This window comes from Puntigrus tetrazona, chromosome 7 (genome assembly GCF_018831695.1).
Source record: "Puntigrus tetrazona isolate hp1 chromosome 7, ASM1883169v1, whole genome shotgun sequence".
Lineage (NCBI taxonomy): Eukaryota > Metazoa > Chordata > Actinopteri > Cypriniformes > Cyprinidae > Puntigrus > Puntigrus tetrazona.
The window spans coordinates 40,638,951-40,661,099 of NC_056705.1; the positions used below are offsets into that span (position 1 = coordinate 40,638,951).

The 22,149-nt window shown below is 39.6% G+C and overlaps 2 protein-coding genes and 1 long non-coding RNA gene across 6 annotated transcripts in view; all 3 read right to left on the bottom strand.

The window, feature by feature from the left end:
- The window catches only part of wu:fd46g04 (endonuclease domain-containing 1 protein), a 1,307-nt gene extending 26 nt beyond the window's left edge, over nt 1–1,281 (bottom strand). The window contains 3 exon segments of the mRNA XM_043243353.1: nt 1–72; nt 75–507; nt 922–1,281. The exon segment at nt 1–72 is cut by the window's left edge and continues 26 nt beyond it. Coding sequence (XP_043099288.1) covers nt 14–72; nt 75–507; nt 922–1,221 — 792 coding nt within the window. The 5' untranslated portion in view covers nt 1,222–1,281 and the 3' untranslated portion in view covers nt 1–13.
- Nucleotides 1,282–2,429: 1,148 nt separating this feature from the next.
- On the bottom strand, nt 2,430–18,579 carry casq1b (calsequestrin 1b). Of its 4 annotated transcripts, none has more exons than XM_043243126.1 (12): nt 18,133–18,578; nt 8,311–8,343; nt 6,352–6,445; nt 5,463–5,563; nt 5,287–5,398; nt 5,123–5,196; nt 4,367–4,497; nt 4,211–4,277; nt 4,066–4,120; nt 3,890–3,990; nt 3,517–3,591; nt 2,430–2,945 (listed from the first exon to the last, which is right to left on the bottom strand). In XM_043243126.1, exons 1-12 carry the CDS (start codon nt 18,367–18,369, stop codon nt 2,658–2,660), a joined length of 1,368 nt encoding a protein of 455 aa, XP_043099061.1. In that variant the 5' UTR covers nt 18,370–18,578; the 3' UTR covers nt 2,430–2,657. The 4 variants fall into 4 exon arrangements, with proteins under 4 accessions (XP_043099061.1, XP_043099062.1, XP_043099063.1 ...); XM_043243127.1 differs by having other exon boundaries at nt 4,211–4,256; nt 18,133–18,577; XM_043243128.1 differs by lacking the exon at nt 8,311–8,343 and having other exon boundaries at nt 18,133–18,579.
- A 909-nt stretch (nt 18,580–19,488) lies between these two features.
- On the bottom strand, nt 19,489–21,894 carry LOC122348082. Its single transcript, XR_006251267.1, has 3 exons — nt 21,575–21,894; nt 19,798–19,891; nt 19,489–19,709 (listed from the first exon to the last, which is right to left on the bottom strand). It is a non-coding gene; the product is annotated as an uncharacterized LOC122348082 (long non-coding RNA).
- Between the last annotated feature and the right edge of the window lie 255 nt (nt 21,895–22,149).

The following is a 22,149-nucleotide window of genomic DNA, read 5'->3' on the forward strand; positions in this document are numbered from 1 at the left end:
TAGTATGATATAGCTATGGTATAGTTGGAAAAATGTTAATTTGGTAAAACTGACTGAGAAAGATTTGGAGATTTTTATAGTTAACTGCTGGACTTTGTCGTTGTTGTCCGGTCCGAAGTAGCCCTTCACTGTGTACTGGTTGTTCTTTATGCAGCAGGTGGCTCTCCAGTAGTGCTTTGACACAGTCACTCTGTTTCTCAGTTTAGCTGTTTGCATGTCAGGAACTACGCCAGTCACCACATACGCTAAATCACATAATTTCAGCTCTTTAGCTACAGCTTCTTCGTGGTCCAGCCAGGTTACCCGGTTGAAACATCTGTTCTGCGGAGCTGCGTTGGTCAGTGTGGATGTGGCCAGCATTGATAGATGATTATCGGTGTGGAGCACAGGATACAGGTGGCCTTTGTCATAGCCAGAGCTCTCATAGTCGCTATTCACAGCCTGATTAGTGCCTATATTTTTACCATAACCCTTAGGCCTCATGCATGGCTCAGAATCTCCATCCAGCTTAAGAGAATGAGAAAAAAAAAAAAAACTATTGTTATTGCAAATATCCTTCTGATATATATTTTTTCAATATGCAGAATATTTTTTCATATGCATTATTATCATACACCAACCCTAAACCTACCCCTTACAGGAAACATTTTTAGATCTTCAAACTCATCCGGTATGAAGTGTAATATAGTAATATGCTGCATTCATTTCCGATAGATAAATAAAATCATTGTATGATTATGGGCTCTGGTCAGTTTTGAACAACTAAGCAGCCTAAACAGCTTCCTCCAACCCTCCCTCCATTTCCCATCGGTCACACAAACAGATAGTCCTACAAACTCTTTATTAACAGTTGTATGCACACTGAACGTTGAGATATGTGAGCATTTTAAACTAATTGAAAGTATTTTACACTGTATTTACCTGAGGTTCAATGTACCAGGTGTCACATCTCCCAATATTCGGGCTGCCAAACACATACGCTGAGTAGACGGGGATCTTCCAGGTCGTGCTGTACAAAGTAGCATAAAGAAATATCTTCTGATCACTGTCATCCCAAAGACACTGACAGATGGGCCGGACAGAAACACCAGCTGGTGATGTGAAGATAGGAGGTGTGCCCTGGAAGAAGAACTTGCTGCATTGACTAAAAGTATTATCTACTTCACTCAGAGTGAAGAAACATACAGAAGAAAGTGACAGAAGGAAAGTAAGCCGTCTCATGATGAATCTCTGAAGTTCTCCGTTTCCCTGAAAACAGACAAGAGTTTGCAGAGACGAGGCGAAAGATGTGTTTTATACAGTCGATGGGAATCACATGACCCTGCTGAGGTCATGTTTAAATTTTTTACGAAACTCAAATATTTAAGTTTCACACAAACGAAATACAAGCCAAACCTTTGTTTTGGAAGTACAGGCAACATAAAACTAATAGACTAAATAAAATAAAGGGGCAATCATTTTTATTTTTATATACTTCTCATTTCCATCCACCCATCTTCTTCTGCTTGTCTGGGGGACGCGCAGACTTCCTCCAGCTCTTCATGGGGAACAAGCTCAGACGAGAAACACAGTCCCTCCAGCGTGTCCTAGGTCTTCCCCGGGGCCTGAACACCTCCATCGAGAGGCGTCCGGAGCAGATGCCAGAGTGTCCTCAGCTGGCCTCTCTCAATGTGGAGGAGCAGCGGGTCTACTCCGAGCTCCTCCCGAATGACTGAGCTCCTCACCCTCAGGAAACTCATTCCAGCCACTTGTACCCGGTATCTCATCCTTTCTGTTATGACCCAAAGCTCATGACCATGGGTGAGAATAGGAACGAAGATCGACTGGTAAATCAATGGACACATCAACCGCATTACTGCAGAAGCTGCATCGATCTGTCTGTCGATCTCTCGTTCCATCCTCCCCTCACTCGTGAACAAGACCCCAAGATACTGAATCTCCTCCACCTGAGGCAGGAGCTCCCCACCAACCTGAAGGGGCAAGCCACCCTTGTCCGACTGAGAACTATGGCCTCAGACTTAGAGATGCTGATTCTCATCCCAGCTTCTTCACAGCTCCAAACCGCCCCAGCGCACACTGTAGGTTCTGGTTTTCAATAGCATGTTTTAATCTTAATGCTAATTTTAGCATTTACTGACGCATATGTTAACAACGATTAATAAATCCTGTATGTAATAAATGTAGTGTTCGTTGTTTGTTCATGTTAATTAATAAATGGATGATTTGTTTAAACACACAGAAACCATCCGTGTCAACACATTAGTACTTCATGTGTATTTGAACAGGCTTTGGTTACAGGTTTCTATGTAAATCATCATCATTGTTTCATGTGAAACACACACACACACACACACACACACACACACACACACACACACTCGCCATCACTTCTTGCTGCATCAATGTTGGAATGAAAAAACAAGAGTTTATTTATTTTTTACTTTTAGCTTTTATTTAAGACCTTCCAGTGAGCATCCTTTATTGTGCTCTAACAGTCAATAAAAAATATTAAAATTGCTGATATTACAAGGCTTTGCTCTAGATACGTTTCATTGCTGGAGAAACAGGAGCAGCGAAGACAACGTTAAACAATGAGACGAGACGTCCTCCGGACGCAGAAGACAGGATGATGTGAACACAGGCAGACCGACGAGTTCTCAAGCATCCTCATCATCTTCATCTTCATCATCATCATCATCATCATCGTCGTCGTCGTCGTCGTCATCATCATCATCCTCGTCATCATCATCATCATCATCCTCGTCATCGTCGTCATCATCATCATCATCATCATCGTCGTCGTCTTCCTCTTCATCATCATCATCATCATGGTTGTAGTCACCAGGGTTGATTCTTCCAGACATGACGTCTTCGATCCAGGTGTCGAGCTCGTCGGCGGTGGGCATGTTCTCTTCATCATCCATCTCCATCCACACGCTGTCAGCCTGAGAATAACACAAAAGCAGTGCCGGTAGAGTAAGAGTCACAGATTCAGAGGAATCAGCCACCAAACTACCGTGAGGTTCACAAAAGAGAAGTCTCTATGAAAGTATGTATGATAGATATCACTGAATTCTTTGTAATAAACTTAATTTTGCATTTTTGTCGCACAGAAAGGAACTTAAGTAAAGATTTTGAGATGAAAATGTACTGCTATTCTGTCGTTTGCTCAATCTTGTATTGTTTCAAACTTCTGTAGAACCCAAAAGAAGATCATTGTAGAATGTTATCAAACCACTTTGGTTCCACCTCGATTTCTACTGTATTCTGCTGTTCTTATATTGTACAGAATTTCTTGCCATTTTAAACGACATGATGGTGAGTAAATGATGACCATTTTAATTTTTGGGTCTCTTTGGTGAACTTTAACATTTGTAAATTTTGGACATCTAATTTATATAAGGCACAGTTTATCTTGATCATTTGTTTTAAGAACTGCTCTTGGATCTCTGGAGAACCAGAAACAGTTCTTCTATGACACTGATCAGCGGTGCTGAAGATAAATGATATGCTCACGTCCTCAACGTCCACCACACCGATCTGAGGAGACGAGAGGTCGATGCCGAAGGTCTTCTCCCAGTACGGCACCATCTGAGGGGACACAGAGGGGTCAGAGGTCAAACCTTTGATCACAAAAATAATGTAATGGAGCCATTGTGAGAAGTTGTATTTGTAAATAAAAAATACATCCACCAAAAAACATTAAACATGAACATTATTTCAGTTGTCAACTCTCTCCTGCAGAGGGCAGCACCTGCTCACTTTATAATGTTGTATATGATTGTATTATGAAAATGTATATCCACTATATCAAGACAGGAATAAATAAATACAATTTTGTAATTAAAGGTAGGTTTAACGGACACCGTGTTATAGAGGTTAGTCGTACCAGGGGAAAGTCGTCAGGATCGATCCAGATGATGCTTAATTCTGGGTTCTCTGTGTTTTCTTGAGCCACTTCCTTCAGGATCTCTAGGAATTCATAACCGTCTGGAAAAAGCCAACATTCGATCATACAGAGTCACCAACACGAAACCCCTCAAAGGCTCTGAAAGCAGTGTTTACCAGGGTCTGACTCCTCAGCAAACGCCACAATGTGCTGTCCATTAATATCATCTTCCTAAGACAGTGAGAGTTAGTGAGAGTCATGACAACAGCTCGAAATGCATCACAGCTTTAGTTTTGGCTAACGGACAGAGTTTGTTTTTACCCAGATCTCATACATGCTGTGAGGCTCCAGCTTTCTGAGAGTCGGCCTAAAATAAGAAAAAACAGAACTGCAGATTTTATTCAAGCATCCTTCTGAGAGGACCCGGATGAAACGCTGAGATTTTCTGTTGTGTTTTGCTGGTCGATCGGAGCTCACCTGTCGTGCTCCTGGATGAAGCTGACGATGTCGTCCTCCATGTAGGGTTTGCCGGGGATAGTGACAGGTTTGTTCATGAAGGGCTCATAGAAATCCACTTCATTCATCTTCAGACTTAATTTCTGAGCGATCTGGAAACATTCAGAGGTAGATGAGATAACGTTAATTATTATATTATTGTTTTTCTATGTATACTTCACTTAATTGTGCATGTGGTACCATCTAGTGGACATCAATAGTACAGCAAGAACGCAGCGGTATAAGAGAACAAAACAATGAAGTAGGCCAGACCCAATGAATATAAGGATCATTAAAGGAAGTTTTGAAAGGCTTCTGATGATTTACAATCACGCAATAATCTATTTTCTAATCTAGTTTCAGATTGTTTGATATGCATTGAGTTGTTTGAAGGATGTTGGCTGTCAATCATACACAACTATTAGCCAATCAGAGCAGAGGGCGTATACTTCCATCTACAAACCTCCAGGCCTATTTAAACAGAGGGGGTTAAAACAGAACAGAGAATAGCCTATTACTTCTCAATAATTCATCGTAAGTGGAGCTCAGAGAACAGTTACTGAGTTATATACAAGAAGCAGGCCGTTATTGACCCCTTTAAGCTGTATAGTTCAAAATATGCTGTAATTAAAAGTTTAAAATCGACTCCAATCAAAAATGAATTAGATTTTGACTTGCTTTGTGAGCCTATGGTGCCTGAATGAATTAATGAATGAATGAATGAATGAAAGCACTTGCCTTTGGCTCAAACGTGGCAAAGAACTTGATGAAGGGATGAAATTCTTCAGCTGCGTCGTCGTACTCAATGAAGTCTGAGAAGATAACAGCACTGGTGTGATGGAAGCTGCTTGTTACGAGTGCACGAGCAGTAAGAGTTAATCAAAGACATTCGGCATACTGACGTGAAGATCTGGCGCTCTTGAAGTAGCCCATCAGTTTAATGTCCTCATCGATGTTGTGGAAGCCCTTGAGCTCTCGGTCGTTGCTGATGATCTCCACGGGCTCCTCGATCACCTGACAGAAGAAGCGCTCGCTCAGTGACGCTCAGGAGAGAGCGACTGTGATTGTAATAACTCACATCATAGAGGAACTCCAGCAGCGTGTCGGCCGCCAGCTCTCCATCGTACTCGATGATCTCGTCATCGGCAAAGATGTAGATGCTGTCCACCTCCAGCAGACCTGACAAGACAAAACCCATATTTAACAACCAAACATAAACCCAGCTCTGCTCTTGACATCAGAAGACAGCGATTTCATAATAATAATGTTGTTCTAATACATATATAAACAAAAGGAATAAATACAAAAGGAGGAGACATTGTGCACACTGCATAAAAGCGTTATTCATGACTGAAACATCTTAAATTTCAGTTTTCTCCTAAAACAGAGCTATGTTGTAACTATTGTAAACTATGAACATACCGTAGATGATTGGAAGCGGCTTTTATTGTGTTTCGTCTTGTTTCTCTGTTATTATTTGTCAAATTTACAATCGATTTCAGGGTTTTGCGGTCACATTAATTAACATTAGTTGATGAAATAATAAACACTGAGCAACGCATGTATTTATTTCATCTCATGGTAGAAGGTTTGTATAAATGCTGAGTTTTTGTCTTTGAGTGAATTATTGTTGTAAGCATGAGGTTAACACATTATACGTGGACTCCGTAAGATAATTGCTGTTTTACAAGAGCGCATTTATGCTTGTCGTTCCTTTCTGAATGCTAATAATCAACGAGCAGTTGCTTTTGAAATCTCAATTTTTTTCAGGGATAAAGGCCGTAATGAAGCAAGACAAGTGTAAGGAAATACAAAAACAGCTAATCATTTTACAGAGCATTCATTTTCATGTGCTGTTCAGCAGCAGCGTGTACTTCAGCAGACCGATGACTATCGGAAAGTGAAGGCAAGAATTGTATTACGGGCAGAAAATGGAAGATAATGGATCTTAGAGGCATTCGTATTACCCAGCTTCTTAGCAACAGCTCGGTCTTTCTTTGAATCCACCAGAGCGAATCCGATGTCCTCGTCGTCAAGACCGTCAAGCACCTGGGCGGCGAGCTGCAGCAATATGAAAGGGTTTATTGTACTGTATGCAAGCTCAACAAACAGCGCATCAATGCAGAGCCTTCGGTCTTTTAATAGCTGTGTTGGGCCATTCAGTAAAACAGCCATAATGCAGCCATAAAACACATGGATCCAACGAGGCAAAGGCACCTCTCTGATACTATATAGTCAAAGCCAAACGAGACACAAGACTGTCAAAGCAAACACCAGAAGTGCTGCCTTGCACCTTCTAAATCTGTGTGAAACAGGAGCCCAAGATAGACAAGAGATCTGACCGTCAGAGACCGGACATATAGACACAGGTGCACATGTATGGTTATGTGTGCGAGCCGTCTCTCGGGTCGGCTGCATACACACACGTACAGACGCGCTAATGCACATGGACATCAACAAAACACACACGCGGCTGTATACATGCCTTCATACGTTCATCTTCCTCATATACACGCATGCTTGAAATGAGAGCGTTTGCAAACCTAACAGCAACTTTCAACACATTAAATACGTTGAGAAGAATAGCATACACAAGTCTTATACCCCCTCTGATTCCTCCTTACCAAGCGCCAGGTCATTTGACCCTTTATAGGCTTTCTTTTTGACTTCACATATCATTGAAAATCATTACGTATCGCAACTTTATTTTTTAAACCCCATCTTACACCCCATGTACATAAATTAAGAGTTTACGAAATGTGAATTGATTTTATGACGTTTATAAACCATATTAGATTTAATTGAAATAAACAAACAATAAAGTGAAGTGTCCTTTTTAGTGCACATTAAATATAAAAAAAGTAAATGTATTACATATGTTCTTGACTATTATATTAGTTCAGTATACACTTTATTTCAATATTACATTAATACTGTTCATATAAATGCACTAAACTGCAACTTCATTACAAATGTATTTTAATAAATTCACCATAAAAACATAATTCAAAAATGATACATGCAATTGTTAAGTAATTTAAAAACACACAACTTCACGTAATTGGATTTATTATAAATTGAAATTGAAAGTCATGCATTTTCATTTAATTACAGTAAACATTATGAAAAATGTACTTTCTATTTGCATTACATATAGTATAAACTACAATAATTGTTTAAGTCTTAAAATTATGCTAAAGCATACTTCTTTTTGATAAAAGGGACCCAGGCTATAAGATTTATATGGTATGGCTGAAGTCTTCAGTTGTCATATAGTATTAAGTTCTGAAATTCTCACATCATGCACATATTTAAACTTGATGCAAGAAAAGAATGTCATCAGTGTTGACAGACGCCACTGGTTTCTACTAACATGAGGGTGAGCAAACGATGGCGGTATTTTCAAGTTCGGTTGAAACGATTCGTGAACATCCTTGACTAACAAATCAGCTCACAAACCACAAACGTCAAAGTCATTCACGTCAAAGGCTATACGTCAGAGTTTGTCCCCATCTATCTGAGCATTTAACATGCTCGGGATGCCGGGACAAACTCTGCTCGTCTCGAGGGTGAGCGTCACATTCAAGAACAGGCCAGAAGCGGACAGATGTGTTAATGGCAGCGGCTGGTCACTCTTCGTCTCGGCCTCACAGGAAGTGCTATCCTGTAGAAACTCACTGCGACAGCTCTCACCGGCCACATCCAACACGTCTGAAGAAGCATCATTCATTCTCTCCACGGGTCTTACAAACGGTTCATATGTCATAAAAGGGCTTTAGAGTGGACGGTGAGCAGCCCTAGTGAGGGGGGAAGGATGCTGTTCAGATATTTTGGATGAAGCTTTAGTGATAAGCCAGACTTGAGAAACACAGAGGAAGAAAGAGAGAACAGAACAAAACACATGTCTTTTGAGGACCTGAACATACCTGGTACGTCAGGGCTGCCGGGCTGGTTAGCAACTGCAGAGAAAGGTCAGGTGACTTTAGAGTTGAGCATGAAATAATCAACACAGCATAAAGAAGAACTCAATGGTAATGATGGCACATAATGCCAAAACTGCTGGTGATTTGAAAACTAATTATTATATTAATTAAACTATTATAAAAGCATGCCACATGTGATTGAAAACAAACAAACAAACATACATTGGCCTACATTTCACTGCAGTTTCTAGCCGAAAGATAGAATAGCAATTCAATTGCTAGCGAACAAATACTTATTCTTTAAAAAGGGTATTTTACATGTAAAATGTATCCATTCATCTTTAATTGCGAATTCCAAAAAATGATTTATGTACAGTGTAATGTTATCAACGTTTTTCAAGTATGATTACGATTGCAGATCGTCAATTAATAAAGTCTTATTTTGCGCAGATCCTTGCACAATACTATGGTATTAACATTTTTACCTTAGTGAATGATTTGAAAACTTTTGCATTTAGATGTTTGCACCACATAAGAAGTGTGTTTGGTTTGCTCAGGAGCGCTTGAGTACGAGTCCCGTCAAACAACATACTTGTAAAAGCAAGTTCAAATGACATGGTGCTCCAGCATTTATCCCATGTTTGCTGTCAGTTTAGTGTGAGCGGGATATTATTTTTAAACGTTTAAAGTTTCCTTTCCAAACATCGCCAGTTTATCTGTTTTAGATAAAACTGGGAAAAATACCAAACTGTTCACTATTCAACATTATTCGCACGTAATCCCCACCACCCCCAATCCTTTGAAGGTATCTGAAGACAATTAAATAATAAAACCATTAAACATTTGTGTTAGATCCTCATGTTTTCTTTCTTTTTAAATACATTTTAAAATAAATGTGTAAAATAAAATGTTTAGCTGTGAGAAAGTAACAGCTGAAGTGACTCAGCCATGATTCATATCTGACTGCATGTGTTCAGACAGAGACAGAAGCTTGGAAAACTAGAAAAAAGAAAATTAAACATAATAAACGAAATAATTTTTGACACAATCCTGGATGTTTTATGCGAAAGGACTGAAAGGTTGAATTCAAATGGCTCTGCTTTAAATGGTAAGAAAAGCTGACTTGCCCAGAGCACCAATTTTCTCATCAGAATGTTTTATTCCTTTTATTCTGTGATTTTGAACATGACCGTAGAGGTCTGACCTTCACTTTAGAAGTTAATGGCTTCAGGAAAGAAAGAAAGAAAAAAAAAAAAAATGACCAAAATGTTTATTTAAATCTGTACCGGAGAACGTCAATTTCATCTTTGACCTTCAGGTTCAAAGGTGATTTTATAAAAAGGTACTTAAAGATTCTTTAAATGAAAAATTGAACTTAAAACTTCCTCTTTTATTGCACAGGCTTTTGAAAGGCATGGAGATTAGTAAATGACAAAATTGAGAACTGCTACTCAACTAGTCATGTTCCTCTTCAGGAACACACGCTGCGTTGGAGAACGCTTTGGGAATGTTTCTGCGTGATTGCGCTCTGAAACGTGTGTAATCCATTCATTAGAGTCAGGTGACACCACCAAAGGAGAAGATGTAGTGATCAAGAAGAATTAAAACACTTGTGGTGGAGACAGTGGGAGCTCCTGGAGAGCAAAGGATGCACTTTATGTGTGTATCGTTTATTTACTGCTGTATGTCCTTGAATCAAGTATTATGGCAAGCAAGGACAAGATGGTGGACAAGCGGGCATTTATATTGTGTGTTCCTACCTGTCTGCAGTTCATTATGGGCGGAGATACATGCAGTTTGTGTGTCACAGAGCAGTGTAAGGAGCTGTAAGAGGTAATGAATCAAGCAGTGGCTAAACTACCTTCTATGAGCAAGGTAGATGAACACGTCCTGCACTCAAAGCCACTGCCTCCACACCAGAGCCTGTGATTCTTTCCCAGTCTGCACAGTGAGGTATTCAGATCATGGATTAAGGCGTTCTTGGTCCACCAGAGCTATTGGTCGGTCTATGGCAGCCTTGGTGGCCACAGAAGGTTGTGGAGACCATACTCCAGTCCAGAGCTTCCTGCACAAGGAAACTGTATGCTTCAAAATGGCTTCTCTTCACTTGGTGGTAACAGGGTTATCTACCTCCACTTTGCCAGTCCATGTTGCTATTATTTCTGGTTGCCATGCCCCTCTGAGTAAGCAGTCTTTGGGCAGAAAACCTTTAGTTATGCGTATATACTGTGGTACCCGGAGGCTTAGGCTTATGTTCTTTCTGTGGCCCTCTCTTGTCTTGAGTTTGCCCTTGGCATGCCCACAGACTCTCTTTCCCCTAGACCAGGGTATATCCCCAATGTACCCTTTGTTGTTCTGCAGCCAGATGTGCTACAGGTCTTCTACACTCCCCCACATCTGGCCAATGCTCGTCCAACGAGTTGCCCTGTGAAGAAAGCCAGACCGGTTGTTTGTCTGCTACAGTGCATGTAAGAAAGATCTTCTTGTAAACAAGGATACCCTAACGAGTCCTCTGATCTCCCCTTGCCACCGGAGGTCAGGGCTCATTTCCCGCAAAGTATTGTGGCCTCCAGGGCCTTCCTCTCTGATGTTTCCCTACACTATGTTTGTAATGTTGTGAGATGGTCCACCCTACTTCATCAAGTTCTACAAGCTTGATCTTGATGCCACTCACGGCTCCTCCATTCTCTCAGCCTAATTGTGCTCTTCCACATCTGCCCACTCTAGGCAGGGATTTGTAAGCATGCAGCATGAGATCCTCAAGGAGATTGTCTCAAGGTTAAGCATGTTAAGAAACCCTAGTTAGCCGAGGGAACAAAATGCTACATCCAATTGGCATACTATATACATCCCTGCAAGCGCTTCCTTCACTCTTCAGAAGCTGCAGCTGTCTCCAATACATGTGCGTTTATGCTTCTTGGTTGCTATTTAATCCCCGCCAGTGACATCTCATGATTCTGTTGGACAGATTACAGAGTGTGGTCATGCAGAAGAGTTCCCAAAGTAAGATCTGATGCAGTGCCTTGTTGCATCGGGGGACTAGGGTTACGTGTAACCTAGAGACATTTTTGCTCTTTGCTGTGTGTGAAGCCTATGAACATGCACCATTTTTTAAACATTTTCAAAGCTTCCAAACACTGCTTTGTCAATCCAACATTCAAAATCATTAAAGTTACTTAAATTCACATTTGAATTGCAGTTTTGCATCCTCCATTTAAATTCAGTTTGATTTCAAAAATTTTAAAAGTAATTAATTGCATAAAAAACTGACACATTCAGTCTTCATTTACTCATCATTTACAGTGTCATTTTTAACACCTAAAGATGCAAACAAAGCATAAGGATTGGACAGCTGTTACGGCAGCATTTACTCTTACTCTAATGAACTTTATTAGCGCAATCACACCAGAGTTCAATTTAAATAAATAACACCTGCCATTAATTGGCTGCTGAGAGCCAAAGTGAGCATCCACGGTCTGTCATTTCTTCTGTTGCGATACATTTACAGTGCATCTTTCTCCCTAAGGAGTAGTCTGAAGACGCTGTGCATGCTGTCTTGGGGTTTTATGAATGTTGTGGATTGGGCTGGTGGTTCAGTGAGTTATTGAGTTCGCTCTGATGACTCATGTGAAGCAGCACATCACCTCACCTCTGACTCATCACCGCTCAGCTCACTAAACGGCAGCGTCTGTTTCTGTTCCCTCCACACATGAAATCATCCAGAGACGGCAGGTTCAGTGCTTTCAAAGCGGCACAACCCAACTGCAGCTCGATGGTTAACAGCAATAAAACAAAGTGACGATAGACACCGAAAGGCCAACAAAAAAGAAATATGCTTTTAATCGGATGGACTCAAAATTTAGTATCAATACTTCAGTGAACATTTACCAATTAAATCCGCTTGGGAAATATGGAACGGCTATGATTTCAGAACATGACATATTACAACCATAACTACAACCCTGAAAGTGCCAAGACAATATCTAATGAAACTAGAAGCATTTGGTGCTCTGTTATTTTCGTTTTCAGTTTATTCCCCATTGCCAGTCAGCAATGCACTTGTTTCACACGACTATCACATTATTATACCAGATGGTTCTATTCATACATAAATAGCTTAAATAACAAATGCATTAAACATTTAATAGTTAATATTAACAAAGAAAAATACAAAAATAAAAACTGAAATAAAATGTATTTAAATATTTAATTCATATTTAAATTTGATTCATATTTTAAAAATATTCTTCACCAAAATTAATATGAAGGACACAATTATTATTACTATTTTAGCATTGTACTTTTAATGTTCTGACAGCAGCTGCAGATGGCAGTGGATCTCAGATGTTCTGTGCGGCCCTGACTTCCTTTCTGCACCAAAGCAGGACTTGGAGTCTATGCTTGAGAAATTCAAGTGCTCTTAAGAGTGCGATTCAGCTGGAATATGAACTCATAAAGAACACGCTTTCACTCCAGAGCTTCGATGGAAAACACACAGAGAAAGATAATGAAGCATCTGAAGCGGCTTTTCGTAAGTGATTACTCATTCATAAAGCCTCAATGGAGTCGAGATGAATCCAGTTCATTTAGTTTATAGCTATATAAATACGAAGACTTGCATGCAGATGTGAACAGGAGTTACACCGGCGGGTAAGAGCATGAGGTTAAAAGAAAATCTGTGACATAATTGACAGGGGAATTATGTAATTGTCTATAAATACACTCTTAAAGATACAGCGTCATCTCAAGTGCATATAATGAAAACTATAATTATTATAGATTTATATCATAGAATGAATTATTGATTCTAGCATTAAGCATTTTAAATTTAAGTAGCTTAATTTATGGAAAAAATCAGTCCAGTTTCAGAGCCCTTCGTAAATATCAAGATGGAGGCCTATACTGAATATCATTAAAAAGATGCATAATATGAAGACAATATTGTTTATCCACCCATGAATCCCCTTGTGCCAGAACCAGAACAAATGAGGGACAAAACAGCCATGATTGTCTGATATGAGATATAGTTGTGAAAGGCTGCATTTCTGTCTGGGAAACAGCCTGTAGCGTGAGCCTGTATTTTCCGCATTAATAAGTCATATGTGCCGTGAAGCACACAAAGATTATTATGTAAGACTGCACCGGGCGGCCATGAAATATGCACACGGCTAGTCTATATATGTGGAGTACAAGAGAACAACAACGAGTTCAGAGCATGAATGATGGATGATTAAGTTCAAGGAAAACGTATAGTACGACTTGTGATTTACCTGGATTTCTGCAAGATCTGATCATAAACTGCATCACTACCACAGAATAACACAGACTGCTTAAACAAATAGGTCTAACGTAGACATGATTAGACGTTATTGGCCTGGAGACCCACGGACTTTGATGCGTCTCTGGTTTAACATATTTTCTTGACCCTAGAACATTTTAATCCAAAAATTGGCCATATCTCTACACCTAAACCTGACCTCACCCAAGAGTAACATCTAAAATCAGATTTAATGATAGATGAATGATGTACAAGCACTAAACAATGGTTTCCAGGAACACGCTAAACTATATCGGGTTCTGCCATGGCCCACCTTACAAAGATGCCGGAAATAAACAGGTCAACCACAAGCACAGCCAGCGACATCAGACCTCATTGTGTGATGACAATTACGAATTATTATTTTCCAAAATCTACAGTGAGAATTTACATTTACCCTCTGCCTTCTCCTGGACCCTGAAGCTTATAGTGTCCAAAAAGCTGAGTCTTTACGTTTCTGTATTTAACAGAGGATTCTGAAGAACCAACACTTACTTTATGTCCAAATGATAATGTCCAGAATTTGTGCTGATTTATGGCTGAGCTGTAAAGAGAGTCTCTTGCAGTCGCTGAAATGACTGAAATAATGATTTCGACAGTGGTTTGGCTGAACTTCTCTATATTAACTCAGTGAACCAAACCAGTCACTGAATTTTTCACAAGGCACTTTGCTCTGCTAAATTTAAAAGTCATTTTCTTACATGAATAAGAGATATGAATACATCCTATCATCATTCATAGAGCAGGCTGGTCATTAGTAATAACCACACACTGGGGGAGATTCGCTTCCTTTGAACAAGTCATTTCACCAAACTCATCAATTACAGGTTCAGTCATGTCAAAGAGAAATTGGTACTGGTATTTGTCCATCTTATTGCATAAAAACGGTTGTTTTGTGTTTTTGCTCTATGATATGCCATCCATGGTGTGCTGAATATTTCAAAAGCTCTAAATGTGTCGCACCAATTTTTTGATTATGTAACAAGAGCAACAAGTTTTGTTATTGGCAGACTCAAATAAAGTCTGTCTAACATAATAAATAATGCATTGGCGAATCAGAACGCAGCGGTGTTCTGGGCTACAAATAACAAGAAACCATAGCACACTTAAAACTCTCTTCCACAGCTCGATTTGAGAAACATACTCTTTGTATTTTCAGTGGGTTTTTTGACGAGGTGTTTGTTTATCATCTCCAGCAGCGCTATCGATGACCAGATCCACTAGATGGCACACTTTCAGCTTAAACTCAGAAAAAAAAAAAAAACGTTTGGCTTGAATTGATAGCATGAGCAAGGACAATGAAAATGAAGCAAAAACTTGGTAAGGACGAGAAGAAAGAATCCAAAACTCGCAAGGACAGAATGAGTAACAGAAGGACAGAGCGGCTGAATGTGAGAACATTGGTCACACTGGCTAAAATTAGCCGCTAACAGACAGACCCCAAGATAGCAGCCGCTCTTCTAGCAGCGAATTTAGAAGGTCCGGAAATTACTGATGCATAGCCGTTCCTGGACCACGGGGGTTGTGACCGTCATGGCCAAGAAGACACGCACTCAGTAGCAGAAGATAGAATTTACAATATTTAAATGCATTTAAAAACATTAGCATCATGCACCATAATGTTTCAGTGTTTAGGAACGAATGAGTTTCGTTACTATATCCTCTTGAACAACACTTCTTATGGCTCTATGGCCATCACGCATGCTTGCCTGCATGGATCTCAAAGCAGCAGCTTGGTCTCAGTTCATATGTTTCTGGAACCTCAGCATCTTGGGATGGGATTTTAACTTTGCATAACCACGGGACAGCTACTCTGAGTCAAAATGGAGCAAGAATCGCTTTGAGACTCCCTAGAAACTGATTTAGATCAGGACAGGAAATATCCTCGCTTTCTCCTCAAAACCCTTGTCTGAATCATTTAAGCGTGTCTGCGCAGTCAGATGAGGAAAGCACTCGCCCTCACTTCCTCCGCTCATAAGAAACATCCAGAAATCACGACATTAATGCCTTTTCGGTGATGGAGCATTAGCAGGGAGTTTGTGCGCGACTCGGATGGCATTCTGGGAACCATGACAGAGCTGCGATAGCTTAAGAGATTAAACACGCAGCGTTTTCAGATGTCACTTTCTGATGAAGAGGAACATCAGGAATAACACACAATGAAGCTGTCTCCCTACTGTTAGCTACAAGTCAACCGAATGAACGAGAATAAGACGCCACACAATGAACTCTGTAAGGCTGCGACTTTATAAGAACCCAGGGCAAAAATTTGAGGTAAAATCTCAAAAAGAGCATTAAACAAATCTTTAGTCTTAATGACAAGGCCATGATAAATACTTCAACTAATAGACTCAATTCATTTGAATCTGAATCATTTGTACTTTTGTAGTAGGAATGTAGTACCTAACTATCTGACGCTAAAGTTATTGGCTGATGATTATTTCAAATAAGCAAGCAGGAAAATCTGTAGCTAATTTTAAGCTCAGCTTGTTATCTTGCAAAATTAGCACAACTACTGCTAGCATTTGCTCTGAAGAACAATAAATAAATAAAACTTTGTAGCAGTTTAGACATTTTAAGTAAATGTAACTGCTACCGCTCTGTACCATTTAATTATGAACTTTATATTCAAGAACCTAAGTAAATGTTACATAATTATATTTAATTTCACAGAATTAAGTAAAATTCACTCGCCAAAGAAAAAAAGCAACTTTAGTTTGGCCAGTAAAAGCACTTAATTAAATAAGCTTTTGAAGTGTATGTTACTTAGAAACATTGAAGTAAATAATGCAGTGCATTTCATGTAGACATCATATCATCTGAACATAGAGACTTCAATACTTTGAATACATTAATATGTCATTTTGAGTAGAAAATAAACTCCAGAAATAACAAAAACGCAAGTTACTAAACCTAACCTCAAATGAAAGAAGGAAAACAGCGTAAATACAGCTAGAAAATACAACAAAATTAATCTTTGCCCAAATACATGATGAGAACACCAGTATCAAAAAAATTGAGTATGCTTTATTAAATTTCATAATTGTTTATGTTTACGCTTTATTCTCTACAAACGTGAATAACGTGTCAGTTTAGAATTTACATCAGCTATGCCTATGTTTAAATCGGTTGACTTTCTGTATATTAACATATTTTACTGCAATAACAACCAGCTTGTAGTAACATAATGTTGACCTCTATGATAATTGTAAATGGACACGTCAAAGCCAATAGAAGCCTTTGAATATTGACAGTGCAGGTGGGATGAGAGACCTTGAAGTGACAGAGACTGAATTCTGCCAAAGCAAATGAAATAACTGGTAGAAAGAGAATCAGAAAGCCCCTCAAGCCTCGGTGGATTTATGCGCTATAGAGTCTCTGAGAGAGGACTAACAGCAGCTCAGCTTAGCTGTAAGAGGACACTGCACAGGAAGATCTTCACTGACCTCTGTAGTTCCACGAAGAACCTTTAACATCCATGGAGACAAAGAATAAAAGATCGTTTTTGTCTGGAAAGCATTATTAAAATGTTCTGAACCGATGGCTCCTCGGTGGAATCACAGCAATGACGCTCTTTGTAAACTTTAATTTTAAAAGTGCTCGCTCAACAGCTGCAAAGAGATATCATTCTCACACCTATCACAAATCACAGTAAACCAGTTTAACAATAATTCATAGATTCCTTCACCCTAGTGCAAAATAATAAATAAATAAAAACTTTGAGTTCATATTATGTGTTGTTCAGATCTATTAAGATGATAATGATACCGATATATCATTCGGGACTACAAATATAAATTTTATTTAAACTTTATTTGGAGTACTACTTGCACACATTGCTCATTTCCTAATATTAAGCCTAAAATGAGTTTTTTAGTGCTGAGTGCTGAGACTTCAGCACTATTTTCACACAGTTAAAGTACATTAAGTATTAGCTGTTCCAATTTAACTGACTTTTACTGTATTTAAAATTGAATTGTACCAAAAGTACAACTGCAGGGTATTTTTATTAAGAACATGAATATGCAAATGTATCTGTAGTATATGTAGCATGAAATACATTCATTGCAAATACATTGTAGTAATTATTAATTTGTAATTACTTAATCATACAAATGATTCATTTTGCACAAATGTAGAGTTTTGTCAACGCTATCAACGCTATCTCACCACCAATTTGTCCATATTTTACGAGGTTGCTAATCCACACAATTTTTGTAGACCCCAGTGAGGAGTAGGTTTAGAGCAGGGTTGTAGGTGTAGCTCATTCATACAAATTCATACAATTGTGCAACTTAAAAATATGTATTATTAAGAACAATTTGTCTGAGTGAGGTTGTATACAGTTTAACTTTTAGCTTATGAATTGCCGTGAGATTTTGTACAAATCAAGACCGGGCAAAAGTCCCAAACTCTGCCTGCTTTGGTGAATTTCAAGTCCATTTTCCTTCAAACCCAACGTTCCACTAAAACCCAGTTCATATATTCAGTCATCATTTCCCACGCACCTCCAGAGCGAGTTCCTCCACTTCAAACTGCTTTCTGGACATGCGGTCCTCGCCGACAGCCTTGTGGTAGTAGATGACCATGACGTCATATTTCTTCATCACAGACCTGTAGTTCTTGATGGTCAGCTGATGGACGCGGTCCTTGCCGTCATATTCAGGGAACTCCAAGCCCTTCTCGCTCCAGCACAGATACGCAAAAGTCAGCAGAATCCCCCAAAGCAGCCAACCCCACTTCATGTCACTGCTATGCTTCGCTTGAAAGGCTTAAAATATCTACGATTTTTTACTTTGTTCCTAACTAAAGCCAAACTATTAGGAACAAGGTCCAGTTCGTGCGCCCACCACCCTCTCTTTCTCCCTTTTAAAAAGACATGTGCGAGTTGACCAGCTGATGCCTCTTGGGGTCGGAGGGTTGGGATGACGGCTCTGTTACTGGTCGAAGGAGCTAGTATGACACTTGGCCAGCATTCGATAGAAATAAATGGGTGGAGCCAGATTTGACGGAAGCAACAAGATCAAACCGAGTGACATACATGTGGTGCTTTCACCGAAAGACAGGTATTGGGCAGAGCCACGAGATTCCACTGCCATATTAAGTTTTGCAGGGCTTTGACACTTGCTAAAAATAAGTTCTTGTTTGGACTCTGAGCGCAAGATGGCGGCCCTGTGTACTATATGTGGTCGAGCTGGCACAGATGAAGTGTCCAGTTTCACTCCCAAAGCCTTGTGTTCTACATGGCGACGGCCTTTTACAGAGCGAACAATGCCAATTATGATTTCAGAGCAATGCATTCTCGATTCAAAGTCATAAGTTGGCATGCTGATAGCAATGCACATGAATGCACTGTAAGTGTCTGCCAAGTATGAAAGTAATGATAAATCCATAAGACTAAATCCTGCATGTTTGTGTTTTGTGTATAGATTGTTGTGAATGCAAACAGTCCCTCAAATATTAGTTTACAAAGTCAAAGCATCGAGTTGGGATATTAATAAAGCTTGACACCTGACCTCAGCTCTTATATTTCGTGTGCTGCCAGCTAAAACACTTTGAGGCATTTGAAGGGAGCTTTTTTGTGTGTGTGGGCAACTGAAGTGGATGCATGCACTGTAAAGATATTTTTTGCTTACTGCTCTTTGACATATCTCCTTTGACACGGATAGAACGTTAATAGAAATTCAGAATATGTGCCAGTAATGATGTCATAATGAATTTATAATTTCACAACAGCAAGAGATGGAGGTAGGTGTGTGTGTGGGAGAGAGAGAGAGAGAGAGAGAGAGAGAGAGTAATAGAAAGTACAATAACACCCCATACATCCAAACATCGTGATAGCACCCTCTAGTGACAGGGTCTTTATTAAAGGTGCAGTACGTGGATCTTTGACTCTACTTAAGCCTAACAATACTATAATATGTTTGCAGATATTTAGGAAACATGCTACGTTAACATACTTGTTTATCTAAAAAACAATGCTATAGACAATTTTTGTCAATCACTGTCAGTTTACCCAGTAGTGTTTGGGAACCCTGGGTTGCCAGTTTGTGGAAAAACAAATATTTCATTTCAGTCATGGAAGCTGGAAAATGAAAGAGGAAGAAATTATAAACATGTAAAAAGAAGAAAACATGTTTATTAAGTAGACATTTTATTAAAATTTTACTTACAAGACTCAATCTGCTGCAGATCAGCCCGTGTAAGTTTTGTCAGTCACAAATGTGCAAAGAGATACAAAAGGCCTGCGACGCCTCTGTTCATATTCTGTCAAAAAAAAAAATAATAATAATGTGGTGAATCTTGTTGCTTGGCAACTACAAACGTGACAGACTGTTCGCTGAAGCTGGTGTTTGCCGTTGGTTATTGGATTGAATCTCTCTGGTCATCCAAAGTATCATCCCAAATCCCAGAAGCAGTGGTTGAAGAACTGACCATCAAAAGACTCCTCGCACACATTTATATCAAAACAAAGAAACACAAGCAATGCTCGGCCTACAAAGCATCTGTTTTATGACATCTGTTCTCTCAATAGCAGCTTTCTTTGCTCCCGGAGTCTCTGATGAGGCACGGTTAAACTGGGGCTCGGCTCTGGGCCTAATTGGGTGGGTAATTATGGTTTGACACAAGCAGAGAGCAGAGTTAATTAACCACAGTCTGGCAAATGACATTGATAAGCATACCAGGAATAAAGCAGTCTTCAAGTCACGTCAGAGTGATCACATTCATAAGAGGCCAACATTACAGCGGGACGCTCTGGACTTACAACTTTCTACGTTTGGTACTGAGCGCAATATATAAAGTTTCGAATGTGATTTTGAACTTATTTTATTTATTATTTCATGACTGGCCAATTACATGAGACATAACACATCGGTAGAATTTTATTATTTATTAATTTTTTTAATTAATCAAACTCATTTTTAAAAACCATCTGTCCGACTGTGCCAGAAATGCCAGATGTTCACATGATCAATACAGAAACCTGACTCAGACATTCAGCTGACTACATGATGATTAGTTCAAAACATAACCATCACCACCGTTCCTCTGGTTTGTCTGGCAGGTGGAGATCAGATAAGTCAAAGGTCAAGAGCTCAACTAAAGTAAACACTGTAACGATGACTCTTCCTTGGCGATTCCTGCTTGTAGAATTCAACCTGTCTTCAATAATGGTCACTAATTATCTCATTAACATCAACACCGTTTCAGTGTTTATATGAGTCCAGTGTTAAAGGGTTTCGCATGCAGTTGAGTTTTAGTGTGGAGGAAAAGTCTGCTGAAGTAAAAGATTTCTGTGTAGGATGGCTGTGAATCCCACATTGTTTTGTGTCTTCGACTTCTTCAACTCAAATCTAATTCTGCGACCACAGTTCCAGTTGCTGCGGTTTTGTTGAAAATCTTTCACAGAGAAGCGAGCGGTACCTTGTGAAATGACTCTGCATTTTCTTTGTTTCTCGTTTGACTCACCCCCATTCACACACTCTCTCACACACACACACACACACACACACACACACACACAAACCAAAACAGTTCCTTTCAGCGACATCACAGAATGAATCTAGTAGAACGGATCTTTCCAGAAGCATCAGATGACACACAAGCATGTGCTCTGTCTGTAAATGGCACTTTCCACAAATAGGGCACAAAATAGGGTCTGAAAATATATTTTTAAAAAAAGGAAATTTTTTGGTACATTGTTACAAAGTAAGTTAAGTCTGTATTATTGTATTCAGCATTGCTGAGTCAAAAAAGACTCTAAAGGTAAGTGGAGCTTATAGGGTCAACATCACATATGTGATAACATTTCTTATTTTATTTACAAGTAATCACGTGCGAATATAAAACTACAAATATTACTAGATATGACATTTTAATTATTCAGAAAGTAAGTAACAACCTAAAAACCTCGTTAAAAAAGTAAATAATTTATGTTGCAAAACAAACCTATCTAATGGAAGCGTGCTTGATGCCTTCAATGCTCTTAAAGGGGTGCATTTGTGAAGAGAGCCTAACGATTCCTCTCCCTCCCTCTCAACTTTCTCTTTGTGGCTGTGTTTCCTCAGGATGTTTTTAGAAGTTCTTCTGTGAGTCTCTTTCTTCTCTGTTCCGTGTCTTGTGACAGGGAGAGAGAACTTCCCCATTACAGCATTTCCTGAGGCGCGCGCTGCTTTCATATGTCAGGGTCTCGCTCTCATTTGCATGGACCTGTTGTTTTGCCTTGATTGCATGTCTTCGCATGTTCACGGCGAGCCTGGGGCGAACTGAGCATGCCCTCGGCACACGACGAGCATATGACAAAACAACTACAGTGCATGCGAGGGGCAGGCTATCAGAGCGAAATATCATCTGTGCATCCAGAATCCAGTTGGCTCTTCGCTCGACGCGGCGCACGCGTGTGAGTCAAAGCAAACTGGGTCACGGCGGCATGCCACCGTCAGCACTGCATCTAAATCCTCTTCCAGCGCGCTTACAAATCCCTTTCAAAGAGCAAATTAAAAGCTAACTTGGTGTTAATGCTA